The sequence below is a fragment of the Castor canadensis genome, chromosome 3 (genome assembly GCF_047511655.1).
Source record: "Castor canadensis chromosome 3, mCasCan1.hap1v2, whole genome shotgun sequence".
NCBI lineage: Eukaryota > Metazoa > Chordata > Mammalia > Rodentia > Castoridae > Castor > Castor canadensis.
The window spans coordinates 54688008-54709752 of NC_133388.1; the positions used below are offsets into that span (position 1 = coordinate 54688008).

Genomic DNA, 21745 nt, shown 5'->3' on the forward strand with positions numbered 1-21745 from the left:
AGTTAATTTGGGCTACCATAGCAAGGCTGTCCTAAAAAAAAAAATACTGTCCCAATAATGTTCGTTCTAGTCTCCACTCCAGTTTTATTTATCCAGTCCAACATTCAGCTCAAGATTACATGTTGCATTTAATCAATCTGAACTTATGAATTCTTATTTTATTCAGTGATATGTGATCTGTCACTATTACTTGTTTCCGTGCTTACATTGTCCTATAATTTTTGAGCAGTGGGAGCTCCTAGTCCTTTTATTTGCAGTGTCCAGATCATTTTCTTTGAGTACTTACTTAACTTTCTGACACAGCAGAATTTCTAGGCTTATTTTATACTTTTCTTTCCCCAAAATTAGAACCAGTCTTTTCACCAAGAAGTTCTGATTCTTTTTAGTAGAAAATAGTATTTAGAAACCAACATCTGAATACAGATGTGTTAATTATGGTGTGTCATGATTTATAACTTATATTTACTGTATAATTTCCTTGTTTCAGTATTTGAGATATCTTGAAAATACTTGTTACTATAATAAAAAATACTAAAATACAAAAATTATGTTAAAGGGGACCGTATAGTAAGGTCAGAGTAAGATATGTAACATGGAATTTATCTTCTTTAAAAATATATATGTAAGTGAGGAGAAGCATTTTGGGTGCTGAATGCAAAAGCAACATGGGATTACTGTTTTTAATCATTTTTTTTAGGTTGTCTGGTTTTGATACTTATATGCTGCAAGAAATAAATTGTGAAAACCAAAAAAAAATGTGTGTGTGTGTGTGTATGAGTAGGTGTGGTAGCTCATGCCTGAATCCTAGCTACTCAGGAAGCAGAGATCAGGAGGATTGTGGTTCATGCACCTGTCATACCAGCCACATGGAAGGTGTAAATAGGAGGATCCTGGTCCAGGCCAGCCTAGGCATAAGCAAGAGGACCTACTTGAAAAATACCCAAAGCAGAATGGGCTGGAGATGCGGCTCAAGTGATACAGTACCTGCTTAGTAAGCATGAGGCTATGAGTTCAAACCCCAGTAAGAGAAGGGGGTGGGAGGCAAGAGAGCAGGCAAGGAAAAAATACGAAAAGTATTAGGGAAAGAGGTAAGGTAGCATGAATTTTAGGAAACTATTTTACTTTGGATGGGTGGGTGACTTTTAGTATCATTATAATATAAAGATACATATTTTGATTTCAGAAAACAATAGTAAATTCTTTTCGTTTATGAACTATTTTAGATCAGTACATTATTTTTGGAACTGAAGATGGTATTTACACGTTGAATCTCAATGAACTACATGAGGCAACTATGGAACAGGTAAAGAGGCATTTTAACTCAAAAAATTAGCTTGAATAAACTGATAAAAGAAATCTTAATTTGAATTTGAATTTTTATGATTTTAAATATTTAAAGGGGTGACATTGTGTTGTTGAAAGATTTTTTTCCCTAAGGTCTTAGAATTTACTGTAATACAGAAAATAGTTATTTTTATAGTATTTTTGTTTTGTCTTGTTTTGTGTTATGCAGTACTGAGGCTCAAACCCAGGGTATAATAGGCAGGTGTTCTGTCACTAAGCAGTACTATTTCAGAATGTTGGAATTTGTCAGTTAAGGGGTAAGAGAAGATGATGAAAATTATACAATTTAATTACCTTCTTTTTTTCTTTAGTTATTTCCACGGAAATGTACTTGGCTGTATGTTATCAATAATACTTTAATGTCATTATCAGGTATGTGTTTCATGATGCACAGATAAACAGAGAAATATAATTTTAGTATTCTGTTAAAATGTTATTTGTAATTCTGAGTATCTCTAGTGTAGTAACTTTGGGACTTAGAAATCTTGTCTACCCACTTGGAATAGGTATAGGCTTTGAGAAAGGATCCTGTCTTTTGTGAGGACAGTATTTCTCAGACCCCTAGCCCCAGCATCTAAACCCCTGAGTGGGTAGCACAGTAATTAACACCTGAGCCCATCCCCTTCCTCCCAGCCTTCTCCACCATGGCTCTCATCATTCCTGCCTTCCATTGAATATTAGTAGAAACAAGATCAAGCCACTTCCTTTCTCTGATCTTAAGCAAGTCACATACCCTCTCTTGGCTTCAGTTTTCTTAATTGTCAAATCCAAAATGCTAAGTAAACTGTGAAGTCTCACAAATGTTTGGTAGAGGGATTCATGTTGTTCTGAACCATGTATGAATTGCTGTGGGCTGATGCTGTGAACAGGGTGATTCCAGAGCATCCTATGCTAATTTTGTTTATTGGGATTTTACTTTTTGGTGATGGTTTTGGCAGTGAATTGGTACTTACCCAAAATCATTTTTAATTTGGTTCAACAATTTTGTTTTTTGACAGTTACCAGGGAATGAACTCGGACAGAGCCTTTCGCTTGCTAGGCAGGTGCTCTACCCCTTGAGCCGTGCTCCCTGCTCTTTTGCTTTTATTTTTCAGATCGGATCTCAGTGTTTGCCCAGAGCCAGCCTGAATTACTGGTGCATACCACCATGCCCATTTTATTTGTTGAGATGGGTCTTGCTAAGGTTTTGCTTACGCTGACCTTGACCTTTAATCCTCCCAGTCTTCACCTCTCAAGTAGCTGGGTTTATAGGCATGTACCACCATGTCCAGCCCCCCAAAATATTAATATATTACTTTGTGAAAAGAAACTTAAACCCAATTCTGTTTGACCTAACAATTCTGAATTTTACACATAAAAAAATTACTTTTCTCTAACTATCTTGCTACTTTTATCCCTAACCATAGTTCCCTTCAGATATAAGCCTAAATACTACACGGGGGACACCATATACATTTATAAATTAACTATGGCAAAGGAAGAAATAGCCTATAAGTTAGTTCTTTTGGTACTCTAGTTAAAACAACTCTTAAAACTGAAAGGGCTAGGCTGGTGGAGTGGCTTAAGTGGTAGAGCATCTGCCTAGCAAACATGAGGCCCTGAATTTAAACCTAAGTACTACCCCAAAAAAAAAAAAAAAAAAAAAGGGCTGGGATATAGCTTAGTGGTACAGCGCTTGCCTAGCATGTGTGAGGCCCTGGGTTCGATCCCAGCACCAAAAAACAAAAGACAAAAAAAAAAAACCTCTCCCCAAAAAAAAAGTAGTAGGTAGCAGAGCTTAACAGAAGAAAATGTTCCATCATACATACATATTTAATTGCCTAGCTAGCCAAGTAGCTAGCTACACATATAGAGGAAATGGAAAGAGAAGAAAGGTATAGTAGTAACCAGAATATTTTTGAATTTTTTTGTTTGTGTTTTGGCATTTCTGGGGTTGAACTCAGGGCCTTGTGCTTGCTTAGGCAGGCACTCTACCACTTCATGCATGCCTCTATCCCTTTTTGCTTTGGTTATTTTGAGATCGGGTCTTGCTTTATGCCAAGAGCAGCCTGGACCACAATTCTCCTGGTTATGCTTCCCACGTAACTGGAATGACAGCCGCACATATCATGTGTAACATGACCAGCTGTTGGTTGAAATGAGGTCTCACTAATTTTTTGCCTGGACTGCCCTAGAACTGATACAGTTTCTGCCTCCCAAGTAGCTAGGACATGTTCAAGCCACTGTACCTGACCAAAATGTTTCTATTCTGAGAAGGTATAGAAAATTTTTTCATGATAAGACTGTGTATATATTTATATATATTATATATATGTATATAATATGTTATGTTACCAGACCATATATAATGAGGACTCAGAAGACGGTGTTTACCTTAACACAGTTATGTTTTGATTATATGGAATTGTATCCTCATTTACTATTTTGGTTTGGTTTGGTTTTTGCAGGGTTTTAAATAAATTTTTATTAGGATATATTCATTATATAGGGAGGGACTCATAGTAACAATTCCAATTAGACTTATATTGTACATTATTTACATTGACCCCATCATCTCTCCCCCAAACCCCCTCCCCACCCACTTAAAGCAGTTGCGAGAGGTTTCTTAGTTATTTTATGGTTATAATCTTGGTTTGCTTTTCTTTTCTTAGTATTACAATCTGTTTTATGTAAGACTTTTTTCAGTCAGCTTTTTTTATTATTATTGTTGTTCTGAGGGTACATTGTGACATTTACAAAAGTTCTTACAATGTATCACAGTTGAATTCACCCCCTCCATCATTGTCCTTCCTCCCCCCATTCCTAGAATAGTCTCATCAGGTCTCATTTTCCCATTTACATACATATGTACATAATATTTCCACCATATTTATATTCCTATACCGTTTCCTTAACTCCTCCCCCCTCCCACAGGGTGTTTCATTGTGACAGTTCTATGTATGTATGTATTATAACCCAAATTGGTTCATCCCCTCTATTTTTCTCCTTTCTACCTTGGTACCCTTCTTATGGTGGTTTGAACAGGTTTGAAAATTCTATATTCTTGCTTCACAATTAGTTTTAATCCAAGGTAATTTGAGAAGTTAGGTCCAGAGAGATAATATAATTTTATAGAATTTTCCATTTTGTTCTAAGATTATCACATTGTGCATTATTGTAACAGTCTATAACATAAGATTTTGTACATCATTGATTAACAGTTTCTTCTATGCTGACATCATGAAGGTTTATGTATGTTCTGTCCAAATCACCTGGTTTTTAGAATATACTTGATTTGTGTGTTCTGAAACAGAATTATCTACTCATGTTAACAAAGTTATTTTACCTATTTTTTTGAAAATAGTATTAACTGAATTTTTTGTTTTGTTTTTTGCATGTCTTTCTGTTTTGCTTGGTCTTTGAACATTGCTGGACTACATTTTAGAAGGTAACTGTTTTCTTTTACTTGAAAATTGTATTTCTTTGCTGTAAATGATTCTAATAAAAGTAACATGTTTCTCTTTTACAGGAAAAACCTTTCAACTCTACTCTCATAATCTTATTGCTTTGTTTGAACAAGCCAAAAAACCAGGACTAGCTGCCCATATTCAAACTCATAGGTTCCCAGACCGCATATTGCCAAGGTACAAAATACTGTTTTGATTCTAATATGAGTGAGTGTCTATTTTTAAAACACCTAGGGAGAAACTTCCTTTTTCTTAATTTTCAAAGATAGTTTAAAATACATGTCATCCAGAATGCAGTGTTTCCTAAATTTGACTATTCTTGAAAATCATCTGTGGAAGTTTTATTATGCAGTATAGAGGTCTTCTACCTCAGTCCTCTTAAAATCAGATAGTTTGGATTCAGAGTCTAAGACATGTGTTTTAATGCTCTCTCCTGTCTGATTCTGCTCATAAATCACTGGGTGCCAACCCAGTAGAATTGAGTACATTTACAGTACAGTACAGTACAGTAGAGTACATTTGTGTTGTCTTATGTTTTCAGAAAGTTCGCTTTAACAACAAAGATTCCTGATACAAAAGGTTGCCACAAATGTTGCATAGGTGAGTAAATGCTATTTCTCAAACTGGATGGTTAGAGCTTCTGGCAAAGATGCCAGAAAAAGATAAAATTATTTGAAGGTCAGTTTTTTAAATAAGAGTTAAGGTACTACTGAAGCACAAGAATGTCTAAAGAAACATGATACAGAAATGCTTAGCGATAACAGCCTTATGTTTTCTCAGAGCCTAGTGTTCCTAGAGTTTTTAACCATAGGCTCTGAAACCATGGTTCTGATAATGTCCTAGCTCCTAGCTTTTTGGTTTTTCTTTTGGCCATACTGATGCTGAGGTTTGGACTCAGCCTCATGCTTGCCAAGCAGGTGCTGTACCACTTGAGCCTCTCCCAACCCTTTCTTTCATTCAACTCTTACCATTTACTAGTTACTACTAACTTCTTATAAAAATTATAGGAGTTTAGCCAACTATGGAACAGAACAGTCCACCCAAGATCATCCTTACTTCTAATACCAATTGCAAGTTTAGGGATTTCCCAAAACTACCCTCAGGCCAGGCACCAGTGGCTCATGCCTAGAGTCCTAGCTACTCAGGAGGCAGAGATCAGGAGGATCGAAGCCAGCCCGGGCAAACAGTTCCATGAGACCCTATCTCAAAAAACCCTTCACAAAAATAGGGCTGTTGGAGTGGCTCAAAGCGAAGGCCCTAAGTTCCAAAAAAGCCCCAGTACCAAAAAACAAAAAAAAACCTACCCTCAGGTGCAAAAATTTGCTAGAAGTTTTCACAGTACTTAACCGACTTCAGTTATACTCATGCTTATGATGAATTCAAATCTGCCAAGGGAAGAAGAAAATTGGGGGTAGGGGGGACAGAGTACAGAAAAAGTACCAAATATAGAGCTTGTGTTGTCCTCTCCTTATGCTACTCCTTTCGTAGCATTGCAATGTGGCACTACACACAAGCATTGCTAGTAAGGAAGCTAATCTAATCCCCAGTGTCCAGAGTATTTACTGGGACTCCATCATGAAAGTGTGATAATTGTCCACATGGCTGATCTCGGTATCAGCCACTTTAGGGGTCAGCTGATATTGCATGACTCAAAGTCCCCAGCCAAAGTCACAGTGTGGGTCTTTGTGGCATGACCAGTGCTCACTAAGACTTACCTGTTGTTGCCAGCCCCACCCTAAATAATTTTGTTAGCTTCTGTAGTGACCTGAGGCTCCCAGACAAAGATGTTCCCATCAAGTATGACATTCCAAAGGCAGGGGAGGAATAATAGAGGAAGCAAGGTTAAATTCTTTACTAGATAATTATCACTTAACCCTTAAACAATTCTTCACACCAGTTGTGTCACGAAAAAGTAACAGAACCTGGAGTCAGATACGGATCCATATCATTAGCACTTGGACTCATAACTTCCTGCCTATTCTTTTGTTTGATCAGTGTGCTTATATGTTGATCTTCATACTACAAAAAAGTTCAAAAGTGAAGTCCATACTATGTAGAACAAAAACATTTAACCACAATTGTGTTATAGTTACAGTCATGTGTCACTCAATGATGGAAATATGTTTTGAGAAGTACATCATTAAATGATTTTTCATCATTATACTTACACAAATTAAGACAGCTATGATGTTACGCGGAGATATAATCTTACGGAACCACTGTAGTACATGCAGGCCATTGACTGAAACGTTACTCAGCATGTGACTGTGTCCACACAGTGTATCTTTCTAGGGAGAATCATGTATCTTTGTGTCATCAGATTCCCAGGATCTATGACTCCCAAGAGCTAAAATGTACTTTATAATCTCAGATATAAACTCATACATAATACTGCTCTTATAATCAGTACGTGTTATTGTTGAAGAAAGAAGAAAAGACCATTTGAATTTCTACATTTTGAGTCAGGGAAGTTCCAGCGAGATGAATTAATACATACATGCTGAGTTATTTTCATCTTGTCTTAAGTAGATAACTAAAAATTACTATGCCAAAATGAAATTATGCATTTGAGTTGTCCATTGACCTTTTTGTGAGATTTATTTTTAGACAATTTACTTAGAAGCAGCTCTTTAGGTTGTATTTAGTTAGCTTAAATGTTTTAGTGCTAAAAATACTATTCTTGTTTTTTAAAATTCCATATGTTTAAAAGCCTAGCATATTCATTTGTTGCCCTCAACGCAAAGAAATTAAAGCAGATACTAACAACTGAGGCCAATAGGAGAAGGGGACCAGGAACTAGAAAAAAGGTTAGTTCAAGAAGAATTAACTTAGAAGGTAACACACATGTACAGGAAAGCAATGCGAGTCAACTCCCTGTATAGCTATCCTTATCTCAACTACCAAAAACCCTTGGTCCTTCCTATTATTGCTTATACTCTCTCTTCAACAAAATTAGAGACAAGGGAAAAATAGTTTGTCTGGCAGCGAGGGGTTGGGGGGCTGAGGGAGGGAGTGGGGGGGTAAGCGAGGGGGCAGGGGTAAGGGGGGAGAAATGACCCAAACATTGTATGCACATATGAATATAAGAAAAAAAGAAAAACCCATTATTTCTAGGGAAAAAAAAAACCTAGCATATTAAAGGTATTTAGATGCAAACATATGTCATTTGCAATTAACATAAGAAAGTGAAAAGGAAAGGGTAACAAAACCAAAGGAAAAAACATCTTTTCTTACTTTCTGCCCATTTTTGTCACCCTAGTTAACAGAAATGTTAACTTTGTGAGCTAAATAATCACTTCAAATAGTTCTTCCATTCATATTTTGGTATATCAGATCACATTCCATTAGTTTTTCTTCATATCAGCACTGCCTTTTTTGGGGGGTGGGGGAGGACTGGGGTTGACCTAGGGCCTCACTCTTGCTAAGAAGGCACTCCACTTCTTGAGAACACTCCTCCAGCCCTGTTTTGTGTTGGATATGTTTGAGATATGGTCTGTTTGCCTGGGCTGGCTTCCAACTCTGATCCTCCTGATCTCTGCCTCCTGAGCAGCTAGGAGTACAGGCGTGAGCCACTGACACTTGGCTTCAGCACTGTCTTTTTAAAGAAAGCAGAATTATTTGAGATTTGTCTGTTTGTTTCTCTCCAGTCAGAAATCCTTATACAGGACATAAATACCTCTGCGGAGCTTTACAGTCTGGAATTGTTTTACTTCAATGGTATGAGCCAATGCAGAAATTCATGTTGATAAAGGTACATTTTACTTCTTTACATCTTCTTCCTTAGAAAACACTAGTGTATATCTGAAGTAAAATTGTAAAATCTCATTACTACTATTTAGGGTGAGCACATTTAAATAGTTAGTAGTAGTTATATATTTGATTTAGTGGTATTTGTGTTCTTGTTAAGATTTTCTCTTAAACTTATTGTTACTTAATAAACTTCTAGAACCATCACTTTTTTGTGCAACATTCATCCTTAGAAGCAGGCCTTTATAAAATTAAATAGATCCTTTGACTTTATTCAACAACAGTATGAATGGGGAAATTGTTTCTATGTAGTTCTCGTTTATTTTTTGCAGCACTTTGATTTTCCTTTACCAAATCCTTTGAATGTTTTTGAAATGCTGGTGATACCAGAACAAGAATACCCCATGGTCTGTGTAGCTATCAGTAAAGGCACCGAAATGAATCAAGTAGTTCAGTTTGAGACAATCAATTTGAATTCAGCATCTTCATGGTTTACAGAAATTGGTGCAGGTAAGTGTTTTTTCCCTTACGTTAGAATATTGATGTTTTTTGCACATAAAAGAAGCAGAAGACTTTAATTCAACCACTGTGGTCTCTTTTTAAAAAAGATTCAGAACATAGTTTCCCAAGTAAGCCTAAAAGGAACCATGTACATATAATAGTTTGTGATCTTTTATCAGCTTCTCAAGCATAATTACCTTTTTTCACTCTCCTACTTTTTCCTTTTTTTTCCACCTCCTCACCTCTTAGACTTGAGTACAGTTTGACCTTCAAGCTTTTCCATTTAAATAGCTGTTTTACTTTCTACCAATAGTTGGTTAGCCTAGGAGTTTATCAAACTTATCTCAGTGAAGGCTTTGAAAAGATAGTGAAGTTTATTCTCAAACTCTAAATTTGAGAAAATCAATCAAGAATGTATTTTTTAAAATGAAAATGCTTAACATCACTAATCATCAGGGAAATGCAAATCAGTACTACAATGAAATATCATCTCTCTCTAGTTAAAATAACTATTATCAACAAGACAAAAAAAAAAACTTCTGGCAAGGATTCAGAGAAAGGGGAACTATTAAACACTGTTGATAGTAATGTAAACTCTTGGGTATATATCCAAAAAGAAATGAAATGAGAATATTGAAGAGATCTCTGTGCTCACATCTTTATCACAGTATTATCCACAATGGCTAAGATACGGAATCAACCTAGGAATACATCAAAGGATGAGTAGGTAAAGTGATACATATATACAATGGAGTATTATAACTATGCCAGGCATGGTGGCAAATACCTATAATCTCATTACTTGGGAGGCGTAGGAGGCCAGTCTGAGCTAAATATTGAATTCAAGGCCACCCTTGAGGCCTTGTCTCAAAAAAAAAGGAATGAAACTATCATTTACAGCTACATAGATGAAACTGAAGCACATTATGTTAAGTGAAATAAGTCAGGCACATAGCACATGTTCTCACTCTTAGAAGCTTTAAAAGCTGGTTTTATAGAAGTCAAATTGTAGTTATCAGAGACTAGGAAAGGTTTAGAGGTAGGGGTAGGGGATAAAGAGAAGATAGTTAATGTTACCGGGGGGTTACAGTTAGGTAAGAGGAATAATTTCTAATGTTCTGTAGCCCAATATGATAACTATGGTTGACAGCAATTAAATATTTCAAAATAGCCACTAGAGAGTATTTAGAAGAATTTATTTTTTTAGTTTATGGAATATGTGAGATGAAGTGTCTTTATTTTCCTGTTGCACTGGTATATTATTTTATGATTTGTAATCCATGGTTTAATAGATGATTTTTTATATAGGAATCAAACAAAGTTTAGTTATGGCCATTTTGTTACTGTTAATGTTATGTTCTTTACCACTTTTGAAGAAATCTGTTACAAGTATTAGAAGTTTGATGTTCCTTATTAAATATCTTAGCTTTTGATCACTTACAGGCTAATAACTCATTATGCATGCATACCAGTTATTAAAGCTAATACAAAACCCATATTAATGTCACTTTCATGAAAAGAATCAGTATGGAGGCTTGGGATATAGCTCAGCTCAGTGGAAAGGCACATGCTTAGCATGCACAAGGAGCTGGGTTTGATCCCAGTATCACATTTAAAAACAAAAATATTTAGTATGGACAATTGATGTCCTAATTTCACAACAGTGTCTTTGGGAGCAACCACCTGTTGTGGTTACACCTGTTTCTGTGGTATAAATACTATCCCCACAGCCAATTTCAAACTAGCAACCTGAATCACACAGCTAGCAAAATTCCTGAAAATTTAACAACTCAGTCCAAGCCAGCACCATGTGCTGGACTATGACTCTCTTTATTAACCAATAGATAGTTTCCAGTAGAATAAAATAGGAACATATTCTCTACTCTGCCACCTGCACCTGCACTCTTTTTTTTTTAATTTATTTATTTTTTACTATTCATATGTGCATACAATGCTTGGGTCATTTCTCCTCCTTGCCCCCACCCCCTCCCTTACAACCCACCCCACCCCCTCCCTCTCCCCCCTACCCCCTCGATAGCCGGCAGAAACTATTTTGCCCTTATCTCTAATTTTGTTGTAGAGAGAGTATAAGCAATAATAGGAAGGAACAAGGATTTTTGCTAGTTGAGATAAGGATAGCTATACAGGGAGTTGACTCACATTAATTTCCTGTGCATGTGTGATACCTTCTAGGTTAATTCTTCTTGATCTAACCTTTTCTCTAGTTCCTGGTCCCCTTCTATTGGCCTCAGTTGCTTTTAAGATACCTGCTTTAGTTTCTCTGCATTGAGGGCAACAAATGCTAACTAATTTTTTAGGTGTCTTACCTATCCTATCTCCCTTGTGTGCTCTCACTTTTTTTTTTTATTGTTTTATTATTCATATGTACATACAAGGCTTGGGTCATTTCTCCCCCCTGCCCCCACCCCCTCCCTTACCACCCACTCCACTCCTTCCCTCTCTCCCCCACCCCCTCAATACCCAGCATAAACTATTTTGCCCTTATCTCTAATTTTGTTGAAGAGAGAGTATAGGCAATAATAGGAAGGAACAAGTGTTCCTGGTTGAGATAAGGATAGCTATACAGGGAGTTCACTCACATTAATTTCCTGTACGTGTGTGTTGCCCTCTAAGTTAATTCTTTTGGATCTAACCTTTTCTCTAGTTCCTGCTCCCCTTTTCCTGTTGGCCTCAGTTGCTTTTAAGGTATCTGCTTTAGTTTCTCTGCGTTAAGGGCAACAAATGCTAGCTAATTTTTAGGTGTCTTACCTATCCTCACCCCTCCCTTGTGTGCTCTCGCTTTTATCATGTGCTCAAAGTCCAATCCCCTTGTTGTGTTTGCCCTTGATCTAATGACCACATATGAGGGAGACCATACGATTTTTGGTCTTTTGGGCCAGACTAACCTCACTCAGAATGATGTTCTCCAATTCCATCCATTTACCAGCGAATGATAACATTTCGTTCTTTTTCATGGCTGCATAAAATTCCATTGTGTGTAGATACCACATTTTCTTGATCCATTCATTAGTGGTGGGGCATCTTGGCTGTTTCCATAACTTGGCTATTGTGAATAGAGCTGCAATAAACACGGGTGTGCAGGTACATCTGGAGTAACCTGTGTCACAGTCTTTTGGGTATATCCCCAAGAGTGGTATTGCTGGATAAAATGGTAGATCAATGTTTAGTGTTTTAAGTAGCCTCCAAATTTTTTTCCAGAGTGGTTGTACTAGTTACATTCCCACCAGCAGTGTAAGAGGGTTCCTTTTTCCCCGCATCCTCGCCAACACCTGTTGTTCGTGGTGTTGCTAATGATGGCTATTCTAACAGGAGTGAGGTGGAATCTTAGTGTGGTTTTAATTTGCATTTCCTTTATTGCCAGAGATGGTGAACATTTTTTCATGTGTTTTTTGGCCATCTGAATTTCTTCTTTTGAGAAAGTTCTGTTTAGTTCACTTGCCGATTTCATTATTGGTTCATTAGTTTTGGGAGAATTTAGTTTTTTAAGTTCCCTATATATTCTGGTTATCAGTCCTTTGTCTGATGTATAGCTGGAAAATATTTTCTCCTGCTCTGTGGGTGTTCTCAGTTTAGAGACCACTTCTTTTGATGAACAGAAGCTTTTTAGTTTTATGAGGTCCCATATTTCTATGCTATCTCTTAGTTGCTGTGCTGCTGGGGTTTCGTTGAGAAAGTTCTTGCCTATACCTAATAACTCCAGAGTATTTCCTACTCTTTCCTATATCAACTTTAGAGTTTGTGGTCTGATATTAAGATCCTTGATCCATTTTGAGTTAATATTGGTATAGGGTGATATACATGGATCTAGTTTCAGTTTTTTGCAGACTGCTAACCAGTTTTCCCAGCAGTTTTTGTTGAAGAGGCTGCTATTTCTCCATCGTATATTTTTAGCTCCTTTGTCAAAGACAAGTTGGTTATAGTTGTTTGGCTTCATATCTGGGTCCTCTATTCTGTTCCACTGGTCTTCATGTCTGTTTTTGTGCCAGTACCATGCTGTTTTTATTGTTATTGCTTTGTAATATAGTTTGAAGTCAGGTATTGTGATACCTCCTGCATTGTTCTTTTGACTGAGTATTGCCTTGCCTATTCGTGGCCTCTTGTGTTTCCATATAAATTTCACAGTAGATTTTTCAATCTCTTTAATGAATGTCATTGGAATTTTGATGGGAATTGAATTAAACATGTAGATTACTTTTGGGAGTATAGACATTTTTACTATGTTGATTCTACCAATCCATGAGCATGGGAGATCTCTCCACTTCCTATAGTCTTCCTCAATCTCTTTTTTCAGAGGTCTTCCTTGTAGAGGTCTTTCACATCTTTTGTTAGGTTTACACCTAGGTATTTGATTTTTTTTGAGGCTATTGTAAATGGAATTGTTTTCATACATTCTTTTTCAGTTTGCTCATTGTTAGTGTATAGAAATACTAATGATTTTTCTATGTTGATTTTATATCCTGCTACCTTGCTGTAGCTATTGATAATGTCTAGGAGCTTCTGAGTAGAGTTTTTTGGGTCTTTAAGGTATAGGATCATGTCGTCTGCAAATAGGGATATTTTGACAGTTTCTTTACCTATTTGTATTCCTTTTATTCCTTCTTGCCTAATTGCTCTGGCTAGGAATTCCAGTACTATGTTGAATAGGAGTGGAGATAGTGGGCATCCTTGTCTGGTTCCTGATTTTAGAGGGAATGGTTTCAGTTTTTCTCCATTAAGTATAATGCTGGCTGTAGGTTTGTCTTATATAGCTTTTATAATGTTGAGGTACTTTCCTTCTATTCCTAGTTTTCTTAGAGCTTTTATCATGTTGGATCTTATCAAAGGCTTTTTCTGCATCTATTGAGATGATCAAGTGGTTTTTGTCTTTGCTTCTGTTAATGTGGTTTATTACGTTTATTGATTTTCGTATGTTGAACCATCCCTGCATCCCTGGGTTGAAGCCTACTTGGTCGTGGTGAATAATCTTTTTGATGTGTTGCTGAATTCGGTTTGCCATTATTTTGTTGAGGATTTTTGCGTCAATGTTCATTAAGGAGATTGGCCTATAGTTCTCCTTTTTGGAGGTGTCTTTGCCTGGTTTTGGGATAAGTGTAATACTGGCTTCATAAAATGTGTTTTGCAGTTTTCCTTCCCTTTCTATTTCGTGGAACAGTTTAAGGAGGGTTGGTATCAGTTCTTCTTTAAAAGTCTGATAGAATTCAGCAGAGAATCCATCAGGTCCTGGACTTTTCTTTTTGGGGATACTCTTGATTGCTGCTTCAGTTTCATTTTGTGTTATAGATCTATTCAGGTGATTTAATTTCCTCTTGGTTCAGTTTTGGATGATCATATGTATCTAGAAATCTGTCCATTTCTTCAAGATTTTCAAATTTATTTGAATATAGGTTCTGAAAGTAGTCTCTGATGATTTCCTGGACTTCCATGGTGTTTGTTGTCATCTCCCCTTTTGCATTCCTGATTCTACTAACTTGGGTTTTTTCTCTCCTCATTTTACTCAGGTTTGCCAGGGATCTATCGATCTTGTTTATTTTTTCAAAGAACCAACTTTTTGTTTCATTAATTCTTTGTATGGTTTTTTTGGTTTCTATTTCGTTGATTTCAGCTCTTATTTTTATTATTTCTCTCCTTCTATTTGTTTTGGGATTTGCTTGTTCTTGTTTTTCTAGGAGTTTGAGATGTATCATTAGGTCATTGATTTGGGATCTTTCAGTCTTTTTAATCTATGCACTCATGGCTATAAACTTTCCTCTCAGGACTGCCTTAGCTGTGTCCCATAGGTTCTGGTAGGTTGTGTTTTCATTTTCATTGACTTCCAGGAACTTTTTAATTTCCTCTTTTATTTCATCGATGATCCATTGTTCATTAAGTAATGAGTTACTTAGTTTCCAGCCGTTTGCATGTTTTTTGTCTTTACTTTTCTTGTTGAGTTCTACTTTTACTGCATTGTGATCAGATAGTATGCACGGTATAATTTCTATTTTCTTATATTTGCTGAGACTTGCTTTGTGACCTAGGATATGATCTGTTTTGGAGAAGGTTCCATGGGCTGGCTGTTGAGAAGAATGTGTATTGTGTAGAAGTTGTATGAAATGTTCTGTAGACATCAACTAGGTGCATTTGATCTATTGTATATTTTCAATCTAGGATTTCTTTATTGATTTTTTGTTTGGATGACCTATTTATTGATGATAATGGGGTGTTAAAGTCTCCCACAACCACTGTGTTGGTGTTAATATATGCTTTTAGGTCTTTCAGGGTATGTTTGTTGAAATTGGGTGTGTTGACATTGGGTGCATACAGGTTGATAATTATTATTTCCTTTTGGTCTATTTCTCCTTTTATTAGTATGAAATGTCCTTCTTTATCTCGTTTGATCAATGTAGGTTTGAAGTCTACTTTGTCAGAGATAAGTATTGCTACTCCTGCCTGTTTTTGGGGGCCATTGGCTTGGTAAATCTTCTTCCAGCCTTTCATCCTAAGCCTGTGCTTATTTCTGTTTGTGAGATGGGTCTCCTGTAAGTAACAAATTGTTGGATCTTCCCTTTTAATCCATTTCGTCAAGCGGTGCCTTTTGATGGGTGAATTAAATCCGTTAACATTGTTTGTACTGATAGGTGTGTGGTGATTCCTGTCATTTAGTTGTCTTAGATGTTTGAAGGTTTGATTGTGTATACCTAAGTTGAGGTTACTCTCTACTGTCTTGCTTTTTCTTTTCCTGTGGTTTGGTGCTGCCTGTCTTTTCATGGTTAAGTTGGGTTTCACTTTCTGTGTGCAGAATCCCTTGCAGAATCTTTTGTAGTGGTGGCTTTGTGGTCACATATTGTTTTAGTTTCTGCTTATCATGGAAGACTTTTATTGCTCCATCTATTTTGAATGATACTTGTGCTGGGTAGAGTATCCTGGGGTTGAAGTTATTTTCTTTCAGTGCCCCCATGCTCTTCTTGCTTTTAATGTGTCTGCTGTGATTTTGATGGGTTTACCATTGTATGTTACTTGTTTTTTCTCTCTTACAGACTTCAATATCTTTCCCTAGTTTCTGAACTTGTTGTTTTAATGATGATATGTCGTGGGTAGTTCTATTTTGATCTGGTCTCTTTGGTGTCCTGGAGGCCTCTTGCATCTGTATGGGAATATCTTTCTCTAGATTTGGAAAGTTTTCCGTTATTATTTTGTTAAATATATTATGCATTCCCTTTGCTTGTACCTCTTCTCCTTCTTAGATGCCCATGATTCTCAAGTTTGGTCTTTTGGTGGAGTCAGTGAGTTCTTGCATTTTCTTTTCACAGGTCTTGAGTTGTTTAATTAATAGTTCTTCAGTTTTTCCTTTAGTTACCATTTCATCTTCAAGTTCTGAGATTCTGTCTTCTGTTTGTTCTATTCTGCTGGATTGGCCTTCCGTTTTGTTTTGCAGTTCTGTTTTGTTCTTTTTTCTGAGGTTTTCCATATCCTGGCTGGTTTCCCCTTTAATGTTGTCTATTTTTGTCCTGAGTTCATTTATCTGTTTATTCATCGTGTTGTCTTTTCACTTTGGTGTTTATACAGTGCTTCTATGGTTTCCTTTATTTCTTCTTTTGCTTTTTCAAATTCTCTATTTTCGTTGTCTTAGAATTTCTTGAGTGTCTCCTGTACATTTTGGTTGACCCTATCCAGTATCATCTCTATAAAATTCTCATTGAGTACCTATAGTATGTCTTCTTTTAAATTATTCTTGTGGGCTTCATTGGGTCCTTTGGCATAGTTTATCTTCATTTTGTTGGAGTCTGGATCTGAGTATCTGTTTTCTTCACTCCCCTCTGGTTCCTGTACTAATTTTTTGCTATGGGGAAACTGGTTTCCCTGTTTTTTCTGTCTTCCTGTCATTGTCTTTGGTGTTGTTACTGTCCCTGTACTGTGTGCAATTAAGTATTTTCTAGCTTGTAATAATATCAATGGTGATATTTAGAATGGAAGGGTGAGCTGAGATGGAAAGCAAGAAGTTAAAGAAATGGGAAAAACAAATACACAGACTGGAGGGAGAAAACAGACCAAGGTATCAGACAAGAAAGTTTCAAAGGTATAAACAGGGAGCTTTAGTGTACTAATCAGACAGTAAGCTGAACAGACATTAGAGAGAGAGAGGATTGATTATCAAAAATAAAATAAAGATAAGAATAAAAATAAATAAGTAAATGAAAGTAAAATCTATATATAAAAATGTATTAAAATAAAATGAAAAAATAGAAAATTTTAAAAAACCAAAAAACCTCCAAGTTCAAATGTAGTGAAATTTCAGTCTTAATAATTTGGGTGTCCGTCTCAGTCTCCAGTCCTGGAGATGGTGCCTCAGATGTTATTCTGTAGTTTCTCATCAAAGGGGACGCATAAAGTAGAACAAAACTACACACACACGCACAATAAAAAACCCCACCAAGTGTCCCAAGGGAGAAAACAGAACAGGGTGTCAGACAAGAAAGTTTCAAAGGTATAAACAGGGAGCGTTAATGTACTAATCGACAGTAAGCTGAACAGGCATTAGAGAGATAGAGGATTGAAAATAAAAAATAAAAAAAATAAAGATAAGAATAAAAATAAAAAATAAGTAAATGAAAGAAATATATATATATATATAAATAAAATAAAATGAAATGAAAAATAGAGAATTTTTTAAAAAACCAAAAAACCTCCAAGTTCAAATGCAATGAAGTTTCAGTCGTAATAATTTGGGTGTCCGTCTCAGTCTCCGTCTCAGTCTCCAATCCTGAAGATGGTGCCTCAGATGTTGTTCTGTAGTTGTCTCATCAAAGGGGACGCATAAAGTAGAACAAAACTACACACACACACACACACACACACACACAAAAACCCACCAAGTGTCCCAAGTTCAAATGCAATACAGTTTCAGTAAGTTTTTCAGCATGCAGGTGTAATTCGGTTGTTCTCTCATCAAAGGTAGGGAGGAAAAAAAAAAAAAAAAAGAGTCTGGAGACAGTTCTGTGAGTTGCTATCTGCGGCTGTGTCTTGCCTGCCCGCTGCTGTCAGCCTGCTGTTGCCGGCTGCGTTATTTATGCAGATCTCAGGGGTGAGCTTAGCACTCACCTGGCCCTTCAGGCTTTGTTTACTCAGAGTTCTCCTGTGGAGGAGCCTCTGCTACAAGCTTTCCCCTTTCCAAGCACACTGGGAAAGGTGACACTGCACCTGCATGTTTATTTACAGTTCATGTGGGAGGTGGGTCTTCCCTCCTCTCCTGTGCAGTTTTCCTCCCTCCTTCACTCTCACAAGCTTTCCTGCTCCTGGTTGCTGGGTGCGCGCCCTGCCCCCAGTCCTGCCAGAGCCTCTCCCCCGCCCGGCTTGTTTATTTACAGTTCCGGGAAGGATTCCCTTCCCCCAATCTTCAGCGCTCAGTGCACCCCACCCTCTTTCCCATATGTCTTTATTGTTCTTATTGCTTATTAGTCAGTTTCTCTTTTTTCCCTGGGTGGAGGTCGGTCTGTCCAGGGGACTATGCTGCTCTGGCCCAGGCTTGTCTGTGGGAGTACCGCGGTACCGTGAAGCTCACCTTGTACGAATCTTCCCAAGCCGTCTGGGCGCGGGAGACTGGCAGCCAGGGTGCCCTCCTCGTTTCTCCCTTTAACGTGAAGTGGAGATTCTCTGCACTGGGTGAAGGTGTGGAGGGGTCAAAGTTTTGCCTCTTCTTGGTGATTTTGCCTGCAAAGTGTATCTCCAGTGTCTCTCCAAGATTTCACTATAGGAGGCTCGCTTTCTGCTTCCTCCCTCTAGCTGCCATCTTGGAATCACTCTGTGCTCTCACTTTTATCATGTGATCAAAGTCCAATCTCCTTGTTGTGTTTGCCCTTGATCTAACGTCTGCATATGAGGGAGAACATACGATTTTTGGTCTTTTGGGCCAGGCTAACCTCACTCAGAATGATGTTCTCCAATTCCATCCAATTACCAGCGAATGATAACATTTCATTCTTCTTCATGACTGCATAAAATTCCATTGTGTATAGATACCACATTTTCTTGATCCATTCGTCAGTAGTGGGCATCTTGGCTGCACTCTTTGTTGTATAATGGCTTTGGTTGATTTGTATGCATGCCCTCCAGTCTAGCTAACAGAGAGGTATAAAGTGTCATTGCTTTATTATCACAAGAAATAAGAGGTCTAAATAGAAATATCTCCCTGTTATGTAATTATTACTCAAAAATGTTACAGATTAGTTTATTTTTTAAAAAAAGATTATTTTTTAAAAAAAACAAAAACTTAAAAGCCAAATCATTTTTAGCAACTTTTTTTTTTTGTCTGATTACTATAGCATAGGGCAGGCCATTTCATACAATTGTCTAGTGTATAGTTGCAGCTACTTTCTTTTTATGATGTTTCATTGGGTTACATTTCTTAAGGCTAGATACTTGTTGAGTCCTCTTGAATTTTGGAGTTTGGGTTGATTTTTTGTTGTTTTGGTTTTTTGAGGTTTGTCATTTGTTTTTTAATGCCTAAAGTGCCCTATTATGCCCACTTTTAATATTGTCCAGGATAAAATTAAAACCACAAATTACTTCATGAGGAGGACCAGGACTCTGCCCAAGGGCATGATTCAAATTACCCTCAAGCAGAGGTGAGGCAGCCTTTCTAGTCCAGCATTAAGTCCTTGCTAGATGCTTCCATTTTCACAGCTGGTTATTATTTCTACTCCCAGCTATATTGAACCAAGAGGCTGTACCTTCAAGTGACAAATTTGTAGCCTTAAAATGAACTCTAGGATCCTTTTAGTTTGTCTGATTCATTATTACACTATCCTTAACTCCAGTATGGTGCTTAGCATATGGTCAGGACTCAGTAAATATTTGTTGAATCAATGTATGAGCATAGATTAGCTGAGAAAAATTACTTTTGGTGTATTGCCAGAGATAGGTCATTGACTGGTAGAGGTATCACATTTGGAAAGTTCATAACCCCCCCCCCCAAAATATTACATAAAATTTTGTGTTTATGTTTGAATGTACAATTTTTAAGGGAGAAGATCCATGGGTTCCACAGACAGAAATAATTAAGAATGACTAATTTAAATTATTTTCTTAAATTCACCTGAAACATTGAGGCAGTCTTGGTACTAAAGATTGTTTTACCAAAGATACTTTGCAAAAATGTCATCACATGGATTACCAGATGTTAGAAAGACATGGCCCTTGAATATCAGCAAAATAGAGGTACAGTCTGCAAAGATGTTATTGACAGTATTGTCTACTCTGCCTCTCTATAAAGTGTCCTCTCTATAAAGGACCTCTCACATACCTGTAAACACGCCAGTGCTGGAAATTTATCCCTGGTCATGGTTTAATTAATCCTTGTGAATCATTGTTTTATTTTTATTTCAAGGATGCTATGATTCACCTTGCTAATCTTGTTTCCATTTCCCATTGGCTGTGTGCAGTATAGAACACAATCTAGTCATTTCATGACATGCATCTTTCCCACATTTACCCTTTGCTTTATATTTTTTGGTAACTCTTTCTAGAACTGGTTGAGATATTAATTAAAAGTAATACTGATTTTTTTTAAACTCAGTTCTCCTAGACAGATTCATATCCAGTTTTTTAAAATAACATACCAAGTATAATTTGTGTTACATTTCAAAGACGAAATCACAGCAGGATTCAGACTTTATTTTTTGAGCTCTAGTTTGTTAAAGCACATTATATAACTATATAACTATAACCTTTTCCCCCACTTTAAGGAAGCCAACAGTTGGATTCCATTCACGTGACACAGTTGGAGAGAGATACCGTTTTAGTGTGTTTAGACAGTAAGTACTATTTTAAAGTTTATTTTGAGTATACTACTTGATAAAACAATTCAGTGGAATTGAATCTATGAAACTATAATTCAATCTTTTTCTTCTCTTCTTTAAGTTGCCTAGTTTTATTGAAGATGAAACTCAATTGGCTATAGATAATTAACTGATCAGTTATTAGTGCATCTCATCACCTTTTACTATATTGGAACTGTTGGTCATACCTTGGGGTAAAAGTCTGAATAAATGATTACTATAATCAATGAAAATAGGACATTATAGTAATAGTCACTATAAAGTTATATAACATGAACTTTTGGAGTATGTCAGAGTGCAATTCTGTTGTATCTATGTATCTAATGTATGTAATGTATCTGCTGCCTGCTAACTGTGATTCTTTTGATGCAGGGAAAGATGTTTTGGTACAAGTGTGTTGTACTGTGAGCAGCAGAGAGGCAGAAAAATCTTTAGCAGCAGGTGTTTTGATTTTGCATATGAAGCATTGTGGTTCTTAATGCCCACCATATCTTTATGCAGTGAATCCTACAAGACAGAATCCACCAGATTTAAGATTATATTTGAAACTTGACAATATTTGCTATAATTGGTCCACTCCAAGCCAGGTGTGGTGGTACATGTCTGTAATCCCAGCTATGTGGGAAGGCATAGGTAGAAGGATCATGGTTGGAGGCTGGCCCCTAGCACTTGCCTGTTTTTCTGTTCTAATCTCTATACCTTGAAGGGTTCCCTAGTGGATTTCTTAGAATAATACAGATAATCTAATACTGTAGACAAGTAAACTAAAACCCACAGTGTTTTAATCACAATCATCCCTTTGTTAAGAACATGATCTCTGAATGCTGGTAAGATTGGAGTGCTATTATGTTACCCTTAAATGATTTGATCAATTCT

At 36.8% G+C, this 21745-nt stretch overlaps 1 protein-coding gene across 4 annotated transcripts in view; it reads left to right on the plus strand.

Annotated features, from left to right (window-relative positions):
• Positions 1 to 21745, plus strand: part of Map4k5 (mitogen-activated protein kinase kinase kinase kinase 5) — a 117986-nt gene that overhangs the window by 78988 nt on the left and 17253 nt on the right. For all 4 annotated transcript variants that reach the window (XM_074068011.1, XM_074068010.1, XM_074068009.1 and 1 more), the window contains exons 22-28: positions 1224 to 1303; positions 1656 to 1716; positions 4853 to 4967; positions 5332 to 5390; positions 8438 to 8541; positions 8870 to 9047; positions 20777 to 20845. In XM_074068011.1, coding sequence (XP_073924112.1) covers positions 1224 to 1303; positions 1656 to 1716; positions 4853 to 4967; positions 5332 to 5390; positions 8438 to 8541; positions 8870 to 9047; positions 20777 to 20845 — 666 coding nt within the window. The remainder of the gene's footprint in view (positions 1 to 1223; positions 1304 to 1655; positions 1717 to 4852; positions 4968 to 5331; positions 5391 to 8437; positions 8542 to 8869; positions 9048 to 20776; positions 20846 to 21745) is intronic.